The 20763-nt window shown below is 38.5% G+C and overlaps 1 protein-coding gene across 11 annotated transcripts; it reads left to right on the plus strand.

Annotated features, from left to right (window-relative positions):
* The first annotated feature begins 2796 nt into the window (after positions 1–2796).
* ddx3xa (DEAD-box helicase 3 X-linked a) lies at positions 2797–20705 on the plus strand. Of its 11 annotated transcripts, none has more exons than XM_037790873.1 (22): positions 2798–3135; positions 6015–6066; positions 7412–7459; positions 8205–8264; positions 8636–8716; positions 8812–8883; positions 11324–11497; positions 11759–11900; positions 12132–12236; positions 12332–12431; positions 12582–12717; positions 12912–13009; positions 13099–13197; positions 13317–13477; positions 13579–13723; positions 13811–13955; positions 14252–14299; positions 15686–15867; positions 16535–16652; positions 16756–16909; positions 17428–17558; positions 17762–20705. In XM_037790873.1, the coding sequence occupies exons 1-22, from the start codon at positions 3091–3093 to the stop codon at positions 17851–17853; spliced, it is 2388 nt and encodes a 795-aa protein (XP_037646801.1). In that variant the 5' UTR covers positions 2798–3090; the 3' UTR covers positions 17854–20705. The 11 variants fall into 11 exon arrangements, with proteins under 11 accessions (XP_037646802.1, XP_037646801.1, XP_037646803.1 ...); XM_037790875.1 differs by having other exon boundaries at positions 11324–11431; XM_037790874.1 differs by lacking the exon at positions 14252–14299 and having other exon boundaries at positions 2797–3135; positions 17762–17853.
* The last annotated feature ends 58 nt before the right edge of the window (positions 20706–20763 follow it).

Consider the following 20763-nt stretch of genomic DNA (forward strand, 5'->3'; position numbering starts at 1 on the left):
AATGCCAAATTTATCCAGGTATACACTTCTTAAATAGGCCCCAATTCAGTCCATCCATGCCAAATCTCCTTTTAGGTTTCGGTTCTGTGTTTTTATAGGCACATTGTCAAGTCTTGTGCTAATGATGCAGTACTTGTTATTGTAAGAGCAGGACAAAGGTCCAGCAACTGTATTGCAGTGGTGAAATGAAACTAAGTTAATTTACTCAAGAACTGTACTGAAGTACTAGTTTGAGGTACTTGTACTGTACTTGAGTATTCCCATTTTATGCTACTTTATACTTCTACTCCACTACATCTCAGAGGCAAATAGCTATTGTACTTTTTACTCTACTACATTTGTCTGACAGATTCAAGATTCAAGTCCTTTATTGTCATTGTGTAGTACAACGAAATTAGATTGTGACAATCCCATAGGTGCTAATGAAAAGATAATACAATAAAAAAAGAGATAGTGCAATATAAATATAAAAAAATATATAAAAGATACTACAATATAAAAATACAATATGTATTGGTGAGATGACTTTTGTGTTTTTGCCAGTTTTAGTTACTAGTTATGGATTTTTAAACTAAAGGATGTAGTGTGTTTTTATGGGTTGAGAACATTCTCCTACTTAAGCTAAATAAAGTATTAAAAAACCCTCTTTTATAATAACAAAACACTGACAGGGAACATTTTACTGCACAGTGAAACTTTTACCTTTCATACCTTTTACATATTTTGAATGCAGTATTTTTACTTGTAGTGGAGTATTTTAATTGTGTAGTATTAGTACTTTTACTGAGTACTTATTCTTCCCCCACTACTGTAATGATTGGTTTCATGTGTCTACAAATAGCTGCTTATTTCTACTGTTGGGCCACACCAATCCGAGATGAAAGTTAAGTATCGCGATATTTGCCCAAGGGATCGTTGGACCTGGGGGTTAACAGCGGCGATATCTCGCGTTACCTGAGCACGTAGTGTCTCATTCCATATATAGATATATATACAGTATATATATATCTATATATGTATTTTTTCCCTTTTTTCTTCTTTTTTCCTTCTTTTCTTTTTCTTAAAACGTTGTTTTATTTATTTAAAAAGAAAAAGAAAAGAAGGAAAAATTAAGAAAAAACAAAAAATATATATATAAATTTTTTTTAAAGAAGAAAAAAGGAAAACAAAATATATATATTTTTATTTTATTTTTATTTTATTTTTTTCCCTTTTTTCTTCCTTTTTCCTTCTTTTCTTAAAAAAAAAAAAGAAAAATAAACAAATAAACAAAAAGAAATAAAAAAAGAAAGAAAGAAAACTTTAAAAAAAAAACATAACTGGGCAAGATCAATATCATGTGACTATGTACAGTGTGTGATAAAAAATAATAAGATAAAATAAAGTAAAATATTGGTTTCATGTGTCTTTTTTCTACTGTTGGCCACACCAATCCGAGATGAAAACGTAAGTATCGCGATATTTGCCCGTTTGCCCGTTGGGCCTGGGGGTTATCTCGCGTTACCTGAGCACGCAGTTGGCGGCACAGAGAGTTCCTCTTCTACAGCTCAACCACAGAAACGGAATTTATATTTATATATACAACAAACAATGTCGTTTTATTTATTTAAAAAGAAAAAGAAAAAGAAAAGAAGGAAAAATTAAGAAAAAAATCAAATACATATATATATATTTTTTTTCTAAAAATATATTTGTATATATATTTATATATATATATTTTTTAAAAAGAAGAAAAAAGTAAAATATATATATATTTTTTTTCCTTTTTTCTTCTTTTTTCATTTTCTTTTTCTTCCTTTTCCTCATAGGAAAATAAAATAAAATTAAAAAATGGATAAAACAAAATGGAGAGAAAATAAATTAAAGAAAGAAAAAAGAATTAAATAATTAAATAAACAAACAAATAAACAAATAACTAAAAGAGAAAAAATAAAACTTTAAAAAAGCCAAAATAACTGGAGAGAAAAATAAATTAAAGAAAGAAAAAAACAAAACAAAGAAAAATAAAAAAACAAACAAACAAACAAAAAATAAATAAATAAATAAAAAAAGAAAGAAAGAAAACTTTAAAAAATGCTAACATAACTGGGCAAGATCAATATCATGTGACTGTGTACAGTGTGTGATTAAAAGAATAAGATAAAATAAAGTAAAATATTGGTTTCATGTCTCTACAAATAGCTGCTTTTTCTAGTTGGCCACACAGTGGAAAAAGTATATTTCCCCAAAACGCCCTTCTTTTGTTTAATTTTTCTTTCTTTCTAAATGTAATTTTTTTAGTTATTAATTATTAAAATGTATTTGATCTTATTTCACATGAAAAGCACCCCATGTTCTATTTGTGTGTTCTATAATTTCATTGTAAAAAGTGGAAAAGTTGGTTCACTTCATATTTGTATCTAATTAAGTATGTTTTATGTAAATGTCAGAGTAAAACCAATGAAAAGAAAAACAAAATGAAAAAAATAGATAAATAAATAAAAATAAAACCCCCTCTTATATAATAGTAAAACACTGACAGGGAACATTTTACTGCACAATGATACTTTTACCTTTCATACTACAGTTTGATACAGTTGTAATACTTATTTGTAATGCAGTACTTTTACTTATGGTGTAGTAATAGTACTTTTACTTCCGTAAAGAATCGGAGTACTTCTTCTTCCCCCACTACTGTAATGATTGGTTTCATGTGTCTTTTTTCTACTGTTGGCCATCACCAATCCGCGATGAAAACGAAGTATCGCGAGATTAGCCCAAGGGACCGTTGGGTGACAGAGTCGTTATCTCGCGTTACCTGAGCTCGCAGTGTCTCATTCCACCACGGTGAAGCAGCAGCCGGCACAGAGAGTTCCTCTTCTACAGCTCAACACAGAACGGAATTTATATTTATATATACAACAAAACAACGTCGTTTTATTTATTTAAAGTTAATAATCTAGCTTAACTTCAACAGGGTTTAGTTCAAGGTCGTAATTTATAACAGAAAACGGGAATTTAAACAGCTATATTAGCTAACGGAGGTCGAGCTAAGCTAACAAAGAAAATCCCTTTTCTCTTCAGTAATAATCCCCTTTACTCTCTTTAGTTATGAGTCATGTGGTCGTTGATAATCCACACGGTCTAGATCAGCAGGTGAGTGCTTTATTTATTTGTCTTTATTGTAATTGTGTAAATGTGATTTTCTTGTTAACGCACATGTAGTGTCGACAGAGAGAGAGGGTTAGCTAAGTCGTTAGCATTGAGCTAAGCTAACGCTGCGGCTGCTAAAATGGAGTCGCTGTAGAGACACGGACTATAGAAGAGGATGGGACACGGGTCATGGGGCTATTGCGCATGCGCAGGGTGTTGATTTAATTAGTGCAGGCCAGATTCTAGTGCACATGTGCCATTCTTTTTTATTATTATTTCAATATATCCTCATGGGAACTAATTTAAAAAGTGTCTTCCAATTACTTTTTTTTTTTAGTGATTTCCTTCCTATTTAGGGTTAAAAACAAAATCTTAACAATTAAGGCTTGTTAAACTTTATTTTTATTGTCCACTGTAGTGGACTACAGGACTATTTCAGTGTGAAAAGACTAACAAAATAATGTTTTCATTGCCTTTTTTGTTTTGTGTGGAAGAAATTGTTAGAATAGAATAGAAAGCTTTATTGTCATTGTTTTAAATACGAGATTCACAGTTGCCACTTCTGGTCAGTGCTTTAAAACAAATACTTGACAAGACTAAACGAGGCACGTAAAACATATAACAGGTAAACACACAGTTATAAAGCAAATAAAACAGGTAGAATAGATGTAATAAATAAATAAATATAAACAAGTGTTACACTAGAGGAATAATATATAAAAATAGATGTAATGTAAACAGAGGTAGTTGCACTTGTAAAACAGGTAGGGTACATGTATTAAATAAATAAATGTAAACAAAGGTAGTTCCACAGATATAATTCCATTTCTTTCATAAATACAAAGAAATTAGGCTTTTTTGGGTAAATTTTGCACTTGTGAATGTGGAACTTGAATGAATTAAATTAGATTGTTATCAAATTAAGAAAAAATGCATAAAAAATGTCTTTAGTCACTGTAACCATAGCAACCAAATATAATACTTCTATAGTACAGTGCAAAATCTGAGAAAATCTTAACAAGTATAAAATTGACATCTTTCCACAATTCACATGTATATTTACAGGACCAGAATAAATGAGAGCAAGTTTCAGGATGTGATTTTTGTGACATCTATATGTCACTCTTTAACTTTTGTAAGAAATATTTCACTGGCTAGAATCTGTGGATGATGACGCGTTGATGACGCATGACCCATCCTTCTTTCCATAGTCCTTGTGTAGAGGAGATTGTGATGGCGGAGCTGTGCTAAGCTAACTCAACTTGTTAGTCCTGTTTCTCCTTTTTAAAAATGCCTAACAGTACTTTTAAACACCACTAAATGTAGTTTATAATTCACAGATTGTGAATATGTGTTTTAATGAATGAAAATGTACATGATTTGGTGACATTTTCGGTCCTGCCGGTATCATACTCAGTTAGCCCCGGCTAATGATTGAGGCCTTCCTCAGCCTGAAACGTGGCGCAGGAACAAAATGCTGGCAGCAGGTTTTTTTAGCCACCATTAATGTTTCCTGAATTGTTTCTGCAAGGCAAGGCAGCTTTATCTGTAGAGCACATTTCAGCAACAACAGGGCAATTCAAAGTGCTTTACATAAACATTCAAGACAAAGTGCAAAAGAACATTAATACCTATTTAAAACAGTTATATAAAACATTAAAGATTAGAAAATAAAAACAAGCTACGAATAACAGCTATAGGATAGAAGATGAAATGGAATATAACACAAGAGTAAAAGCCACATTAATGTTTCTGCAAGACAAGGCAGCTTTATTTGTAGAGCACATTTCAGCAACAGGGCAATTCAAAGTGCTTTACATAAACATTCAAGAACACTGTGACAAAGTGCAAAACAACATTAAGACATAATTAAAACATTAAAGATTATAAAATAAAAACAAGCTACAAATTTAAAAACTATAGGACAGAAGCTCCAATGGAGTATAACACACAAGAGTAAAAGCTCTAGTGCAGTATAAGATCATTGTCTGGTTTAACAAAAGGCCACAGCAGCAAACAGGAAAGTTTGAAGCTTTGATTTAAAAGAACTCAGAGTTGGAGCGGTCCTGCAGGTTTCTGGGAGCTTGTTCCAAATATTTGGTGCATAAAAACTGAGCACTGCTTCTGCATGTTTAGTTCTGACTTTGGGGACACTAAGTCACTATGTAACGCTCTCAAGTTAATAAATCATTCAGGGAAGTATATATTTGGATAAGCTATTTCACTGCACGTATTAATGCATTATATTGGAACATTTAACTTTCCTGTGTTTAATTTGTCAGCATTTCCCTGTTTGATCAGAGAGTAGATGGTTTGTGCCATGTCGGTTGTGTGATACATTAAGCCAGTTTTAATATGTAGAAATAATGTGTTTAGTAGTGATGTTTATTTTTAAAGTGAAGTCCAAAACCTAGTGGATAGCCAGACATTTAAAGTTGGAGAGTTTCTTATGATAGTTTTATTTTATTTATTTCACCTTTATTTAACCAGGTAGTACTCATTGAGATTAAGAATCTCTTTTGCAAGAGAGACCTGGCCAAGACAGCAGCATTTAAACATACATTAAAGTTTCAGACGCCACAACATAAAACAAATGCAAAATAAATAAATAGCATAATATCATACAAAACACATTAAAATCAAGTGTTTGAAGCCAACGTTAAAGTGAAAATATTCAGGAACACAGACAGCTCCCGACTGACTCTGCTTCTAGGTCTTTCATTAATGTTTTAAATTCATCAAAAGTAATCAGATTTATATTTAATAGATTATCACGTTATTTAACAAATGGTCATTGTGTTGTTTTACCCTCATTGTCGATTGTTTGTATTTTCAGACACCTGATTTTAAACTAAATTTCCATATCTTCCCCTTTTTTGTAGCTTGCTGGCCTAGACTTGAACTCTCCTGACGGACAAGGCGGAGGAACTGGCAGTAAGTAATAAAGCAGATTTCATTGTACTCTATGATTTACATTATCCTCATGTAGTTGTTTTTTTTTACACTTGCTACTTTTGTAAAGATGATTACATTAAAGTTGCTCATGCAAACCACTGTTTTCTCCAGAAAATTAGATATGTATATTTACAGTACAGCTTTTATTTATTTATCCCAATGGGGAAACTCATTTGCCAACAAATTAATTCACTCAGTCAACAAACAATACATTCACACTACACAAGAAAGGGACATATTCCTTTTGTAGTGTATTTATCTTTGAGAAAAAACTGGTGTATACTAGAAAGCTTTATTTGAAGGTCTGTCCATCTATTGTAACAGTGTTTTTCTTTCTGGTTCTTGATTATATAGCTTCTTTAGTTTGTAAATAATGCCAATCTTACCTATGCGATAGGGATGGAACGGTACACAAAATAAACGGTTCGGTCACATCGGTATGTGCCTCAGTTTTGGGGTTGCTGTTCAGTATGTTTTCGTTAAAGCAGGGAAAACAAAAATAATAATTAATACATTCTTTCCACGTTTATTTAAAATGTGTAGACATTCAACAGTGGCTCATTGGCCCTTATTCTTACTGTAGCAGTTGGGACTCTCAAATACTGGCATATTGTCACTCAGAAAAAATTACAAATGTCTGTAATATCAATATAGTGCTCCATCGGGCTGTTGATAACTCCTGAACTGCAGTTTGCGCTGGTTTACATGTTATGGACACGTGAAGACACCTTGTAGCGGTACTCAAGCACATGACCATATGCTTTAAGGTTAATTTGGTATTCTCTACGGTCTCATATACACACTCAATCATTAGTTTTTGCTTTGAGATGGTCTAACTCTACAGTGGAAGGCTGCCTGAATGCTGTAGCGACAAGGACTCGCATTCCAGTCTGTTTTTGTTTCGTTTTTTCTTATTGACACTTTCGGGTGACGTCGTCATAATTATATGTTTGAAGTGTATTCACGGATATACCAGACTTAAGTTTAACAATGTCGGCTTACAGTTTGACAAACATCATTGTCCATTGAGCTTGACTAACCGGGCAAAGCAGACTAGCATGTCACAGCGCTGCTACAGTGAATAGAAAAGAACGTGTGCGCTGACAAAACTTTCCAGGTAACTCGCGCTCTATAATTTCTGTTCCGCGCAGACTGTTTTGACAGTGTGGGTCACATGGCGTACCGAAAGGATGTCGCACACTGAACAGAACGTCCTGTACCGAACTGTTCGGGACAAATGCACGTACTGTTCCACCCCTACTACCTAAACTTGGTGTTTAATTGTATATGGCAAATGACATTTTCTTTTTTTTTTTCTACCCAGGACGTTACATTCCACCGCACTTGAGAAACAAAGAATCATCTAAAAACGGTGAGTTTAATCTAATGCTCTGACTGAGCCACAGTCAGACCATCAACACAGGTCTGACTTGTGGTGTTCTCCTTAATGTTAAAAGCCCATCAGAGCATGGTAAAAGCGAGCACAACTGAGAAAAAAAATGGTTAGGCGTTAATATTTATTTCTCAACCAATTGATGTTTACCAGTCCAGAAAAAAGTGGATGGTCTGCAGTGTTTTTGCTGCTTCAGACCATTGGACTGTTGAGGACATTAGTCTCTTTTTTACAAGTGCATAGAATGAGGAGAGAAAGCCACGTCAAGTGGGTTTTCTGTGCATGATAGCTTATTTTTGCATGGATAAAGTAAGACAAGTGGTACTGTAAAATGGCTGTTGTCTGGAATTTTCTACCCAGACTGATAAGAGAATGAGGCAAATTTCGAAATTTTCCGATTTCACATTTTTAGTAACCATTTTCATTAGTAATCTTATCCCAAGTTTAAGAGGAGTGCTAGCTGCTCTGATGAAAGGGAATGGAGGGTGTGTTGTTTGCAGGATGACATCTAAAGACTTAACGATGTTTTTGTAGCCAGGATGAGGTGGTTTTGAAGTTTTTTCTTGTACTTGTTTAGCCTCATAAAGGCGTTAAATCAAGTCACATGCTGTGCCTGGCGTAATTGGCCAGATAATTTAACATTTAAAAAAAATCTTGGAATAATGGTACTGTGTCATTGCACACTTGACGTTTTTTCTCGTTTTACTGTTTTCTTATTCCACAGCAGGAAATGCTTATTCCGCTGGTATACAGTACGGTTATTCAGTGGCACCAGTAAATCTCTGTAAGTCCCTTCTGTCTGCTTTCGCTGAGGGCAACCTGCATTTCCAGATGCATGAAATAGCCATTTTACACACCAGCAAAGCCAATGTGAAGGGGGAGAGGGTTAGAGCTATACACTGCACAGTATAAGTTAATGATGGGCTCATGATTAATTGATGTGCTTCTCTCTGCTGGGATGCTTGCATTCAAAATGAGCAATATGTTATAGGTAAAGGGCAATTTGATGTAAGCGTATGCTTGCTGGGTTAATGCTTTTCTTAACTATAGTGAGTTGAATTTTTTAATCTATTAAAGCATATGATAAAGTCATTGAAATGATTTTTTTCCACTGTATATGCAAGCCCATATTTCACCTGCAATGTCCCCCCCAAGTTTCTTTTAAGCAGTACCCACAACCATGTCAGCAAATACCCAGAGATAACTATACTGCAGGATGGGATGACTGTAATATTGGTAACTATTAGTGTAAAGTCAAACCCAACGCTCGTACTGCATTAGTCAGTGATTACGGGAGTCTTTTTATAGCCTGCTTCCCTACCTTTGCTCAGGTTACCCAAGACTGGCCTCTCAAGAGCTTGCCTTTTACCATGCCTACAGTGGGGGTTGGCGAAACAGATGTGGTATACCTTGACCTCTACCTGCATGCCAAGCCTTCTACTTGTTGGCAGAGTTTCATAGTACATATAGCTGAACACTGGGGCATAATCAATGTGCCCTTGCTTTGTCATGGTCACTTGAAAAAAAGCAGCAGAAATCTGGGCCTAACACTGTGTTAAAGCTTGCAAATGAAGTTGCTTATGATGCATGGTGATGGTGCCTTCAAGACCCTGCACTGCATCATTAGTGGCTGTCTCACTAATAACAAGACAATGTCAGCAGTGAAAGAAATATCCAAGATGTATACCTCTTTTGCAACCATTCATACCCTTTAACCTATCTATTAGTTGCAGTCATGAAATCAAAGAAGGGATTCTATTTTGCAAAGAAAATGAGCTTTTTTGTCGCTGCATTGACATAAATCCCACTTATTATTAATCACAAGTCTCTCAGTTCTTTTTGAGTTCTTCAGAGACCTTGTAGCTTTTTGCGTCTGCCCACAGCATATTATGTACTGAATGGGATTATTGAACACAGAGTGCATGCAGGCTTTTGTTCTAACAAAAAACTGCTCGAGGTGTTTTTTTTATTAGTCACTTCTCTCTGGTCTGAAGTTAGAATAACCATTGAAATCTACCGGTGCACTTGATGGTGGAATAGAAACCGACATATTTGGCACATTATTGAATACTCCTGACCTGTAACGTCTAAAAGGGATGTTTGTTTCAGTGAGGTTATTTCAAAGTAGAGTGATTATCGAGTGTTGGTCTTGGCCTTTTCATTGGCATTTAGGATTTTAATGATTTAATAGAACTGACTTTTAGGCGTCTTTAGCTGGTTTGCACTGTGCATTTAATGTGCGTCAGTGATAGTGCACCAGAGTTGTTGTTCTTCTCTAGTCTTTGACGTTGAGTAGGCGTGGATTGCTGCACAAGCACCTCCAGAATATGCAGTTAATTTGCAGTCTGGAGTGTGGCACACCTGGTCGCATGATCAAAAGAGCTCACCTGGAATATGTGAGACTGTGCTAGGGTACATGTTGTCCTTTTCCAAGCAGGCCATTGCAACATTTAAACATCATTTCAGGAGCGAGCTTTGCGATCAAGTTGTAACTTGCATTGTTTTAGTAGTGCTAGAGTTTTCTTATTTTAGTGGTTTGATCACCTGCATTAATGTAGGCTGTGTCACTGCTGCACGGTGAGCTTTGCAATGTTTTGCAGAGTGCACATGCATCATTTTTGTCTGATACCAGTCAGAGTCACAAAATTCCACCACAAATTCTTGTGCAGTATTTTTGTAGTTGATTGAAAATTTCTTAATATACCACACTGCACTTTGCACTCAATAGTGGAGCTAAGTCTGAAATTGTGGTAATTACTTTCTTGCCCTTTTTAAATGCAATGCAGCTTTGAGAGGCCCCAAATACTCTCTGAACCAACCAAAATCCATATCTAGTCGCCATCAACATAGTACCTTTTAAGCTTGTTTAGAAAATAGAAGACGCTGTATGTTTGTGTTTTTTGTATTGCGTAATAATGAATTTAATTACTCAGATCTGTATCGGAGACCAAAAAAACCTGTGACATCTTTGCTTGTTGACGCTACGGACTGATCTACAACGCATAGATTAGCGCGTGCCTGTGTGAAGCATTACAAGGTTTTCCCCTTGTGCTTACTTGAAGTGATAGGTTTCATTCCGAAAAGTCTGCTTTTTCAAAACCAACGTGGCTCAGTTCAAAATGGTTTCAAAACAAAACTCCTCATCTCTTCTCTGACATGACCTGTTGGCCCACAGGTATAAATTAAGATCATCACCAGATTGGATCTGTGTGGCTGGTCTGCCCCTTGATGCTAGTGTGGCATAGCCTCAGCTACTTAGCAAGCCGTACCGCGGCAGTGCTAACTGTCCATTGTGTGGCCTTGCAGCCTGTACAGAAATCTGTGCTCGCCGCCGATGGGAACAACGCCATAGCCAGTGTCCAAAACTGGACAGTTGGTTGTGGTAAATGTCCCATACAGGCAGAGACGGGGCTCAATAGGTCTCTGGGTACAGACAAATGATCCTACCCAAATAACGAAGCCTATGTCTGGCTGGTTATTTTTAAAAAGACAGTGACGTCTTATTATTCTACCTAAAACCTTTGATTTCTCTGCATCTATTCTCTTGTAGAGGTGTAGGACTTGCTTTGCATTTTTTGCCTACTTTATATATTAAACAGCACTAACTGTGACAAATGTTGTTGCAGCATTTTTTTCCAGGTTCTAGTCTACTATGGAGTTGCCTGCATCCCACCCGTCAGTAAATTAAACTAAAAATAGGCCAGTCACTTTAAGAGAGACTCATGGCTAGTAAGGACTTTGAGTACAGCCAAATGTGTACTTGCTTACTTACACAAATAAGTAACATTTGCAGCATTATGCTCTTCCTCACACTTATTGTGTTTTTTTTGTCTTCCTACGAAGATTCACCTGGCTGGGACGGCGGACGCAGCAATGGCTTTGTGAATGGTTACCACGACAACCGCACAAACGGGGGCTTTGAAGGGCGAGGACCCCCTACCAATGATAGAGGTGGGCGTGGTGCCTACCGTGGTAACAGGGGTGGAGGCTCGTTTAATCAACCATTGCAAAATGCAGGTGGGGAAACCCTATCATGCCTCGGTTCTTTAGAGTGACAGTGTAGTTTAAGATGGAAACTTGGCCCTCCCCCACCCTTGTTTCCACAGTTATTACAATATCCGAACGCTACTCTGCGTAATGGATTTGCAGTCAGTTATAAATAATAACTTTAGCGGTGCCTTTAGTTTGAGGGAATGATTTTTGGTAAGAAAGTGGCGCCACCTGATGCCAGCTGATTTGCAAAAAGAACACGTCACTGACACTATCTGTTCTTTACAGGATTTGGTGGTGACGGTGGTGGTGGCGGCGGCGGCAACTGGGCAGGACAACCAAGGGATGCTGCCTACAACAGCTTTGGCGGACGTAATGATCGGTCAAAGTCTACCTTCTTCAATGACCGTGGGGCTGGCTCAAGGGGAAGGTGTGTAAAATTGCAAATATAATCGGAATGAGTCTATATTTCATAAAAAAAAATTTTATGACAGTGAGCATTTCCATTGCTGTATTTGTTCTCTAAATAGTTTGTTTTGGCAGATGTGATAAACCTAACTTAAACCTGCTTATAGCATGTATTAATGTGTGTTAAATCAGACATGAAATTAAAGGGTTTCTTTTAGCCCCATGCTTTAACACACTGTGTGCACGTGTACAGATATGAGCGTGGGGGCTTTGCTGGTGGAGGAAACAACCGCTGGCAGGACGACTCCAGCCATGATGATTGGTCCAAGCCCACTCCTCCCAACGAGCGCCTAGAAAGGTAACGATTTTTTTTTTGCTCACAAATAACAAAACAATAATGTATTTGTATTGTATTTGCATTTGATCTTAACTTTTGCAAACTTAATTTTCTAGTGAGCTTTTCTCTGCAAGCAACACTGGGATAAACTTTGAGAAATACGATGATATTCCCGTGGAGGCAACCGGAAGCAACGCCCCACCCCACATTGACAGCGTAAGTCTCTACTCGGCAGTGCTTGCATATTCTTAACGGTTTTTAATTAAAATGACCATCCTGTACCTAATATGGATTCATTTTAAATGTAATTTTAAAGGTTTTAATAGAACAGTCTTTTACTGACAGCATGTCTGATTTATTCTTTAGTTCCATGATGTGGACATGGGTGAGATTATTATGAGTAATATCAACCTGAGTCGCTACACTCGACCCACCCCAGTTCAGAAGCACGCTATCCCCATCATCAAATCCAAGAGAGACCTGATGGCTTGTGCCCAGACTGGTGAGTATTTCAACCAGAGTAGGTCAACCGGCCTTTTCCTGGTTAATTTCTCATATTAGACATTAAATACCTTTTTAAAAAATATGAAGCAAAGGTTGATGTATCATTTAGCTTACACCTTTTGGTTCCATGGTTTTATAGTTTTAGGTAGTCTAAATAAAGGAACAGTTTGTATAACTCCCGCTGTGTTTCAGGCTCCGGTAAGACTGCTGCTTTCTTGCTGCCAGTGTTGAGTCGGATCTACAGCGACGGTCCAGGAGATGCTCTGGCGGCTGCCAAGAACAGCGGACAGGTAATGGGGCAAGAAAATGCACAGTAATTCAACATATCCTGCACTGCCAATTAATTTGCTCTAATAACCATTATTTCTTTCATCCTCAGGATAATGGAAGGTATGGCCGCCGTAAGCAGTACCCAATCGCCCTTGTCCTGGCTCCCACCAGAGAGCTGGCTTTGCAGATCTACGATGAGTCGAGAAAGGTGAGTGCCAAGCGTCCAAGTTACTGTTTCTGACACTATCATAGGACATAACATGGTTTGCCTGAACATTGAATATGCATCTTAAATCTTATTTGTTTCCTGTTCTTCCTTCATTTTAGTTTGCCTATCGCTCACGTGTGCGTCCCTGCGTGGTGTATGGCGGTGCTGATATCGGCCAGCAGATCAGGGAGTTGGAGAGAGGCTGTCACCTGCTGGTGGCTACACCTGGACGTCTGGTTGATATGATGGAGAGGGGCAAGATCGGTCTGGACTATTGCAAGTCAGTAAAACACGGATCCACACTGAGATTTATTTTTATTTTATTGAAACAACTGACTATTTGTGTTGTTTCGTAATTAAATATGCATTGCGTCTCTGCAGCTTCTTGGTCCTGGATGAGGCTGACCGCATGTTGGACATGGGTTTTGAGCCACAGATCAGACGCATTGTGGAGCAGGATACAATGCCACCTAAAGGTCTCCGCCAGACCATGATGTTCAGTGCAACCTTCCCCAAGGAGATCCAGGTAGGTTGGACAGTCAACACGTTTAAAGAAATCTTTGCTTAATGTGATAAATATCTGCACACTTATCTATTTGATTTGTTCGCATAGATCCTTGCTCGTGACTTCCTGGAGGACTACATTTTCCTGGCAGTGGGCCGTGTTGGTTCCACTTCAGAAAACATCACCCAGAAGGTGGTTTGGGTAGAGGACACCGACAAGAGGTCCTTCCTTCTTGACCTGCTCAATGCTACAGGTGAGAAATGCATAAAACACAAGGCCACATTGGGCTCTAATCCATCATCGTTTGTTTGTCAGTCTGCCTCTTGTCAAGCTAATATTGACTTTGTTACATGTCCGCTAACAAATGTTGTTCATTATAGTTAGACCTTGCAGTCAAAGATAAAATATTCAAAACAAAATGTCATACAGGGGTTAGCAGTCACTGAAAGAACTTACCGTGTTTAGAGGGTTTGCTTCTCATGATGATCTAAAGTTGTTATATTTGTGTTCTGAGAAGCCTTGCGTTTACTGGCCGGTTTTTTATCTTAGTTATTCCCAGTGATGTTCCGGAAAGTGCTTCAGACCCAGACAAACCGGGTAAGTGAACATATCATAATTCCACTCTGACCCACAAACCAGAGACATCACATCCCACAGTTCATCCTGTCCCTCTGCTCCCCAGCTGACATGCTGCCTACGTTTTGTTTGTTCCTTTTGTTTCCAATAAGAGCTAGCACGACCAACCACAACGTTTGCCTTGTACTGTATAGACTGTTCTATTGACGCAAATTCTGCAGTGTCACTCAGTCTCTCCCCACACAATGTAGAGCACTTCTCAGCCAGAGTTACAGTGTTATCAACACCGGCACTAAAGTCAGCTGGCTCAACATGACCACGTTGGCTGGTTGTCCTAAAAAGAGCTCTCAGTTTCCATGAGTCAGATGGCTGTGACAGATTTAATGGCTCCAATCTGTTACCCAAGTGAACCGAAACGGTTTCTGTACAGCTAGTTTCGACCACTTGACTGCCATAAGGAACAGGAATGAATAGTACCATATTAATGTTTATTTTAATGGGTGTGCTGAGCAATCTCTCGCAGCTTCCGCTCCTTACTGCTATTATGTAGAAGTCCTGTGTTTTGTAACTTGACTTTACCTCCCAAAGAAGTGACAAGCATTGCTTTTGTTCTGTTTCCATGGTAACTGGTGCAGCTGTCACTATGACAGGTGAGCTAATGTGTAATTTATGTCATGGACAGCCTTGGTTAAAGCACCTACTTGGCTGTTGGGTAAAGAGGCTTGGGGGGCGGTCAACTGCATTGAAACGGCGATCCAAGTGTCCTGCTTCCACCATAACTGTTTAGCTAGTCTAGTTGGGCTCATCTGGGCTTTATTTTAAAGTACTTGCAGGCTTTAGCAATATGGAGGGAATGGCGCTTTGGTGGATATCTTGTTTCCCCAGCTTGTGCCAGAGTGCATTGGCAAAACGGTTAGCTGCAGGGTTAGCTGCAAATGGTGCGACTTGGAATGACCTGTCCTATCCCATCACCTTTCAGCCATTTTTATTATCTCAAGCTTTAGTTCTGATAGCCATTAATGCTAAATATTCCGTAATTGTTTAAACTAGGGATGTGCCAAGCCAAGTACCGGTATCAGACATCGCTAGTTTAAACATAATTCAGTTATCTTCAGTACTGTGTGCCAGAAAACCTGAAGCCAAGGTTGTCAATTAATGGTTGTCAGTAAATGTAAAGCTTTTAATACAACCCATGTCTCCATTTCTAAGTTGTCATTTTGATTTTCTTTTACTTCATAGTATGACAGTTTAAAGTTCCTGCCTCCATCTTTTAGTTACAAAAATCCATCCATACCCATGTCCCAATTTATCAATGATTTATATGCTTTTCTTTCCCTTTCCTTTCGTGCTCTTTATCCTGCTTTCCTCCCCTTTTGTCTGGTCCTCTTTTTGTTTCCGGCTACACAGTCAAAGAGGCGTTGACTCTGGTGTTTGTGGAAACCAAGAAAGGAGCAGATTCTCTGGAAGACTTCCTTTACCACGAAGGTTACTCCTGCACCAGCATCCACGGAGATCGATCCCAGAGAGACCGAGAGGAAGCTCTGCATCAGTTCCGCTCTGGACGCTGCCCCATCTTGGTGGCTACAGCTGTAAGTAATCCTTTTTTTTTTTCCTAACTGAGGTGTTGCATCCCATCTTTCAAAAGTGAATGGTCAGATAGGTTCTTTTGCTTGCAATTTAATAAAACCAGTCATCTTGAAACCAGTGGTTTCTCTCAGATTTCTGATAATCCAGTAATAATTTTAATGAGCTACTTTAACCAGCTGTTTTTAAATGTAACGAACATATTTGAAGAGGCATCAGTATGCTAAATCAACCTTAAATTGGTGCCCCTTAAGTGCAAATATTTAATAACTAGGAATGAGCCAGATCCATTTTTGATCCAGTTCCAAGTGGGCAAACCACTTAAATGTATGCTCAAAGGGTAACAAATCTGTAACAGATTATTTTTATTGCCCGTATTAAAAAAGGGGGGGGAATGTACAAACTTTGATCACAGACTCTTTATTTTAGCGTTTGATTCCCATTTGGGGGGGAAAAACCCTGGAGGAAACTGGGCCAACTGGGTCATGTAGGAAAACTGTGGCTTTGGCTGAACTGACAAACATTGTTGGCAGATTTTATCTTCTGTTGCTAATTAACTCAAGTTCCATAATTAATTAAACCAGTGGTTAAAATGAATCTCCTGACTGTAAGTCTCTCACCATCACCGTCTTGATATTTAAACTATTTTTCTTCTAACTTTTACTTTTCCAGGTGGCTGCCAGAGGTCTGGACATCAGCAATGTGAAGCACGTCATTAACTTTGATTTGCCCAGTGACATTGAGGAATACGTTCACCGTATTGGCCGTACGGGACGTGTGGGCAACCTTGGTATGAACCTTTATTTCTTTCTTTCTTTTGTTTTTAAAAAAACATATTGTTAATGCCTGTTATGTACATTTGTATTTTAATGACTGTAATATCTTTTGTGCAGGTCTGGCCACGTCGTTCTTTAACGACAAAAACAGCAACATAACCAAAGATTTGCTGGACATTTTGGTGGAGGCCAAACAGGAGGTTCCCTCCTGGCTTGAGAGCCTGGCCTACGAGCACCAGCACAAGAGCACCACCCGTGGGCGCTCCAAGAGGTAACTGTTGGAAGCAGGAAGAAATGCATTTTTAGAGCATGCACAAATGTTAGGTGTAAGTCATGTGACGTGCAGACCTCCTTGTGGGCCTTGTTATATCGAATTATGTAAAACATTTGGACTCTTGCTGGTTTTGCTGTTGTGCATTTTTATCCTTCTGGAAAATGTCCGTTTTAAACGACACAGCTAAGGCTGCCCCCTCTTAGTTGATTACTCGACTAATCGGTCAATTTGGTCTTAGTCGAAGAAGAGTTCTTTAGTCGATTAGTCTTTTTTTTTTCATGCTGAATGAGTTATTTATGAGCACATCTCTGGTAAATACTAGTTTTTAAAGTGGTGCTTTTGTGAGATTTGTGGAGAAACTAATCAATTAGTTGACAAAATCATATGAGAGTTAAGTCGACTACATTTCTTTTTGGTCGAGGACCCTCGACACGTCTTCAACCATTTCTGAACTTTAACTTGTACCTTCAGAAAATCTGTACCATAACGTCTAACAAATGACCGTTCTTGTCTAGGTTCTCTGGCGGTTTCGGAGCTAGAGACTACCGTCAGTCGTCTGGTGGCCCTGGAAACTTCACTAACAACCGTGGTGGGCCGCGTACTGGAGGCCATGGAGGAGGAGGAGGAGGCCGTGGTTTTGGCGGAGGTAAGGAAACCATATTTCCCCAGCCTTTTATCTGTACTTCACTTTGTCGTTAACTTAAAACCAGTAACACTTCTGTGTAGAACCTTGCTGCATTATGTTTAACAGTTGCGCTTTTGGGCACAAAACCTGCATAAATAAATTTTAAGAAAATAATTTAGTTGTTGTTGCTTGGCTGACTGACCCCCTGACCTTGTCCTCCACAGGTGGTGGCGGCTTTGGTGGCAACTTCTACAACAATGACGGCTACGGAGGAAATTACAGCCACTCTGGTAGTGTGGATTGGTGGGGCAACTAGTCGCCAAAGGAATAGGTTGCCATGCCAACCCAACCCAATGGAAACCACATGTTAACTTAAGCCAGACCATAACAACCCTCCCTGTGTAGCTTCACTGACACACAGTACATTACCAACCCTGGTTCTCTGCCATTCGCTTCTCTCAAAAAGGAAGTGCAGCACGACGCAAAGGAAAGTCACCAGCACGTGCAATGCACCGGAGACCGCAGAGATTCGCACACCTCAGAGTGAGCATGGATGCTGACATGCATTGTCCGATAGCAACTTCGGACTTTCATTGTTCAAAGTATTTTTGTTCTTTTTGTGAAAAAAAAAAAAAAAAAATACCCTATCGAATAACCTGAGGATCATTTGTATGTTAATGTACTGTGCCTTTGGAATTTAGACAGGAACTCTATGTTTTCATTTCACCAGATGAACATGGCCAAGAGCTCTAAATTTGATTTTACTATTTTGTTTGGTGAAAAATATTAGGAAGGTAAAATAAGCTTGGACTTAATCAAACCTTGGCAAACACTGGGGTATTGTGGCTCTGAGTCATGATTCCATTTGAACTTCAAATTTATTGCAGGAACATCATGTAGCCTTTTCTATAGTCAAACAGCTAAAGGAGCCATTACTATGTCTAATACAAACTGGGCCACTCTGTGAAGCAACCGTATTTTAATCCTAAGGGACAAAGTTACATTTGTTTTTCTTTTTCTTTTTTGCTCACTCTATCCTGGACAGGCTCCTTTTTATGGATATGATAGTCTTTGAAATAGCCATTCCTATTGTAATCTTAAGAAACACATAAGTCATTAAGCTCAGTGCCAACAATCGCTGAGGTTTAAACAAGAATAATCACTGCTGGAACTTGTTACTCCACATTTTTCAATTGACTTGACAGTGTTACGGCAGCTAGTATGTTACCAAGTGCTAGCTACGTTAAGTGGGCGGTGTTTTTTGTTTATTTTTACTTGAGACATTTTTGGTGCAGGTGTGTGCAAAATTGAAAAACTGAGTCAGTTTTTTGATTTTTGAATTGTTTCTCTACAAATATGTATCAAAACAAAAAATGCCTGCCATCTTGAAAGTGAAGTTCAAAATGGCTGCATAAAGGACCACAGCATCGGGAGGGCATAGCGTGGTGTTAGTGTTTACTGAATCGGCCGGCAACCACGAGGCCCAGATGGTATTCTACGCTTGCAAGTGTTTTGTTTTTTGGTCAAGGAGGAAAGACACGAGAACTGAGTCGCAGGCTTAACTTAATTACAAACGTTTTCTCTTTTCAAGCTGCGTTGGAGGCATGGTTCATCTTTAAGAGACAGGCATTTGAGTGATCACTGAGGTTTATCAATTAAACAGCGAGGAAACAGAGCAGGGGTAGAGCAGCACTACGACCACTGGGGTTAGGGGAACGGGGGGTAGGCGTGGGGGGAGCGGCTTTCAGTGCACCGTCGTCGTCGAAGCTTTGGTTTCCATTGCTGCATAATGTAACTGTGGAGGTGGCCAAAGATGGTGGGAGTGCCCACTTCCTTATGGAACATTAAAGTACTGTCAGGTCCTCTGGGAGTTCATCTGCTCAGACATGTATAAAAAAATCTGTGGCTCCGTGAAGCCAGAGCAGGCTTTTCCTCTCAAAGAGGAGCAGCCATCGAGAGGAGGAGAGCTGGGGCGTTTCACCTCAAAATGCTCCCAATTTTCTCATCGGGTGTGTTGTGCCTTGAAACCTTTTTTTTTAAGAAATTGAACTAAAAGCGGATGCACTGACAGTGTTGAGAACTTGAGATTGAATGGTGCTACTTGATTTAGGTGTGTAGGCCCTTGTTCGTCGTGCCCATCAAGTTTTACAAAAGTTCTTTTATTGCACATCTAGAGTTTTATATAGATGTCTTGGATATGTGTCCTTAAGCTTCCAAATATTGTGTGTGAGGAGATTGTGAAAAACGCAGCTTGTTTACAAAGGGGACAGGTTCTCAACGTTTAAACCAGGATTTATTTGGGACCAGGGGATTTAGCAGTTGGGGGGGAATTTAGCCATTTGCACAGATTTCTAGATTCTACTTTTGCTGCTAGTTTTGTGTAATTTATTAAGCATTTTGACAAATATTTATTTTTGTAAGCCTCAAAGTGATTCTTTGAAAGTTTCAGAAACTTGACCAAAAGACAGTACAAAAAACACTGGCACTTGAATGTTGAATGTCACCTGTATGCGTGAAATTTATATATTTCGGGGTAGTGTGAGCTTTTTAATGTTTAAGATACATTGGACTCAGTAAAATAATATCCACAGCTGTTTCGGGGCCTCCTCAGGGCCGATCAACTCAAAATTAGATTCTATTAATTGGTCAACAAAATTTGAAATGGAATTGAACAAACATGCCAAGGTTTGGAATAAAGCTGTCAAAATAGCATAAATATAATCTTAAGCATATCAGTGCTGAAGTGTTCAGATTCTCCAATTGTGTGCATTATTGATTCTTTAATCTGATTTGACCTGATAATTATTTTTCTCCAGTGAATGTCTGGCACATGGCAATCCTTAAAGAAACAAACATGTGGTTTATTCTCATTGTTGTATTTGCATATATGACCCCTCTGGAGTTCTCCTCGAATGTGGAGCAGGTCTGCACAAGTGATTTCCACGGCAGCTGTTGGAATCATTAGAAAATGAACAGGAGGTTCTGCGCACGTCGTTGCAAGCAGAACCTCGACCGAGACCTGTTCCACATTCTCCAGAGAACCCCGGAGCTCTTTAGACGTAGACTTTGCTTTCTGTATTAGCTTATAGGCTACTGCACTGCATGGGAAATACTCAGCTGTGCAATTGTATGATTTTACCAAAATAAAATGTTTGAATGCAAAAAGTATCTGGAAAAATCAAGCATGTTTTCATGAACCTGTTTACTGTAGTTGTGCAGAGAAGAC

Source organism: Sebastes umbrosus, chromosome 13 (assembly GCF_015220745.1).
Source record: "Sebastes umbrosus isolate fSebUmb1 chromosome 13, fSebUmb1.pri, whole genome shotgun sequence".
Classification (NCBI taxonomy): domain Eukaryota; kingdom Metazoa; phylum Chordata; class Actinopteri; order Perciformes; family Sebastidae; genus Sebastes; species Sebastes umbrosus.

Excerpts from the sequence above, each read along its gene's own strand:
- ddx3xa (XM_037790873.1), top strand. The coding sequence starts at position 3,091 with ATGAGTCATGTGGTCGTTGATAATCCACACGGTCTAGATCAGCAG. Across the intron at positions 16,653-16,755 it reads GGGACGTGTGGGCAACCTTG|GTCTGGCCACGTCGTTCTTT; the intron begins GTATGAACCTTT and ends TCTTTTGTGCAG. Across the intron at positions 17,559-17,761 it reads AGGCCGTGGTTTTGGCGGAG|GTGGTGGCGGCTTTGGTGGC; the intron begins GTAAGGAAACCA and ends TGTCCTCCACAG.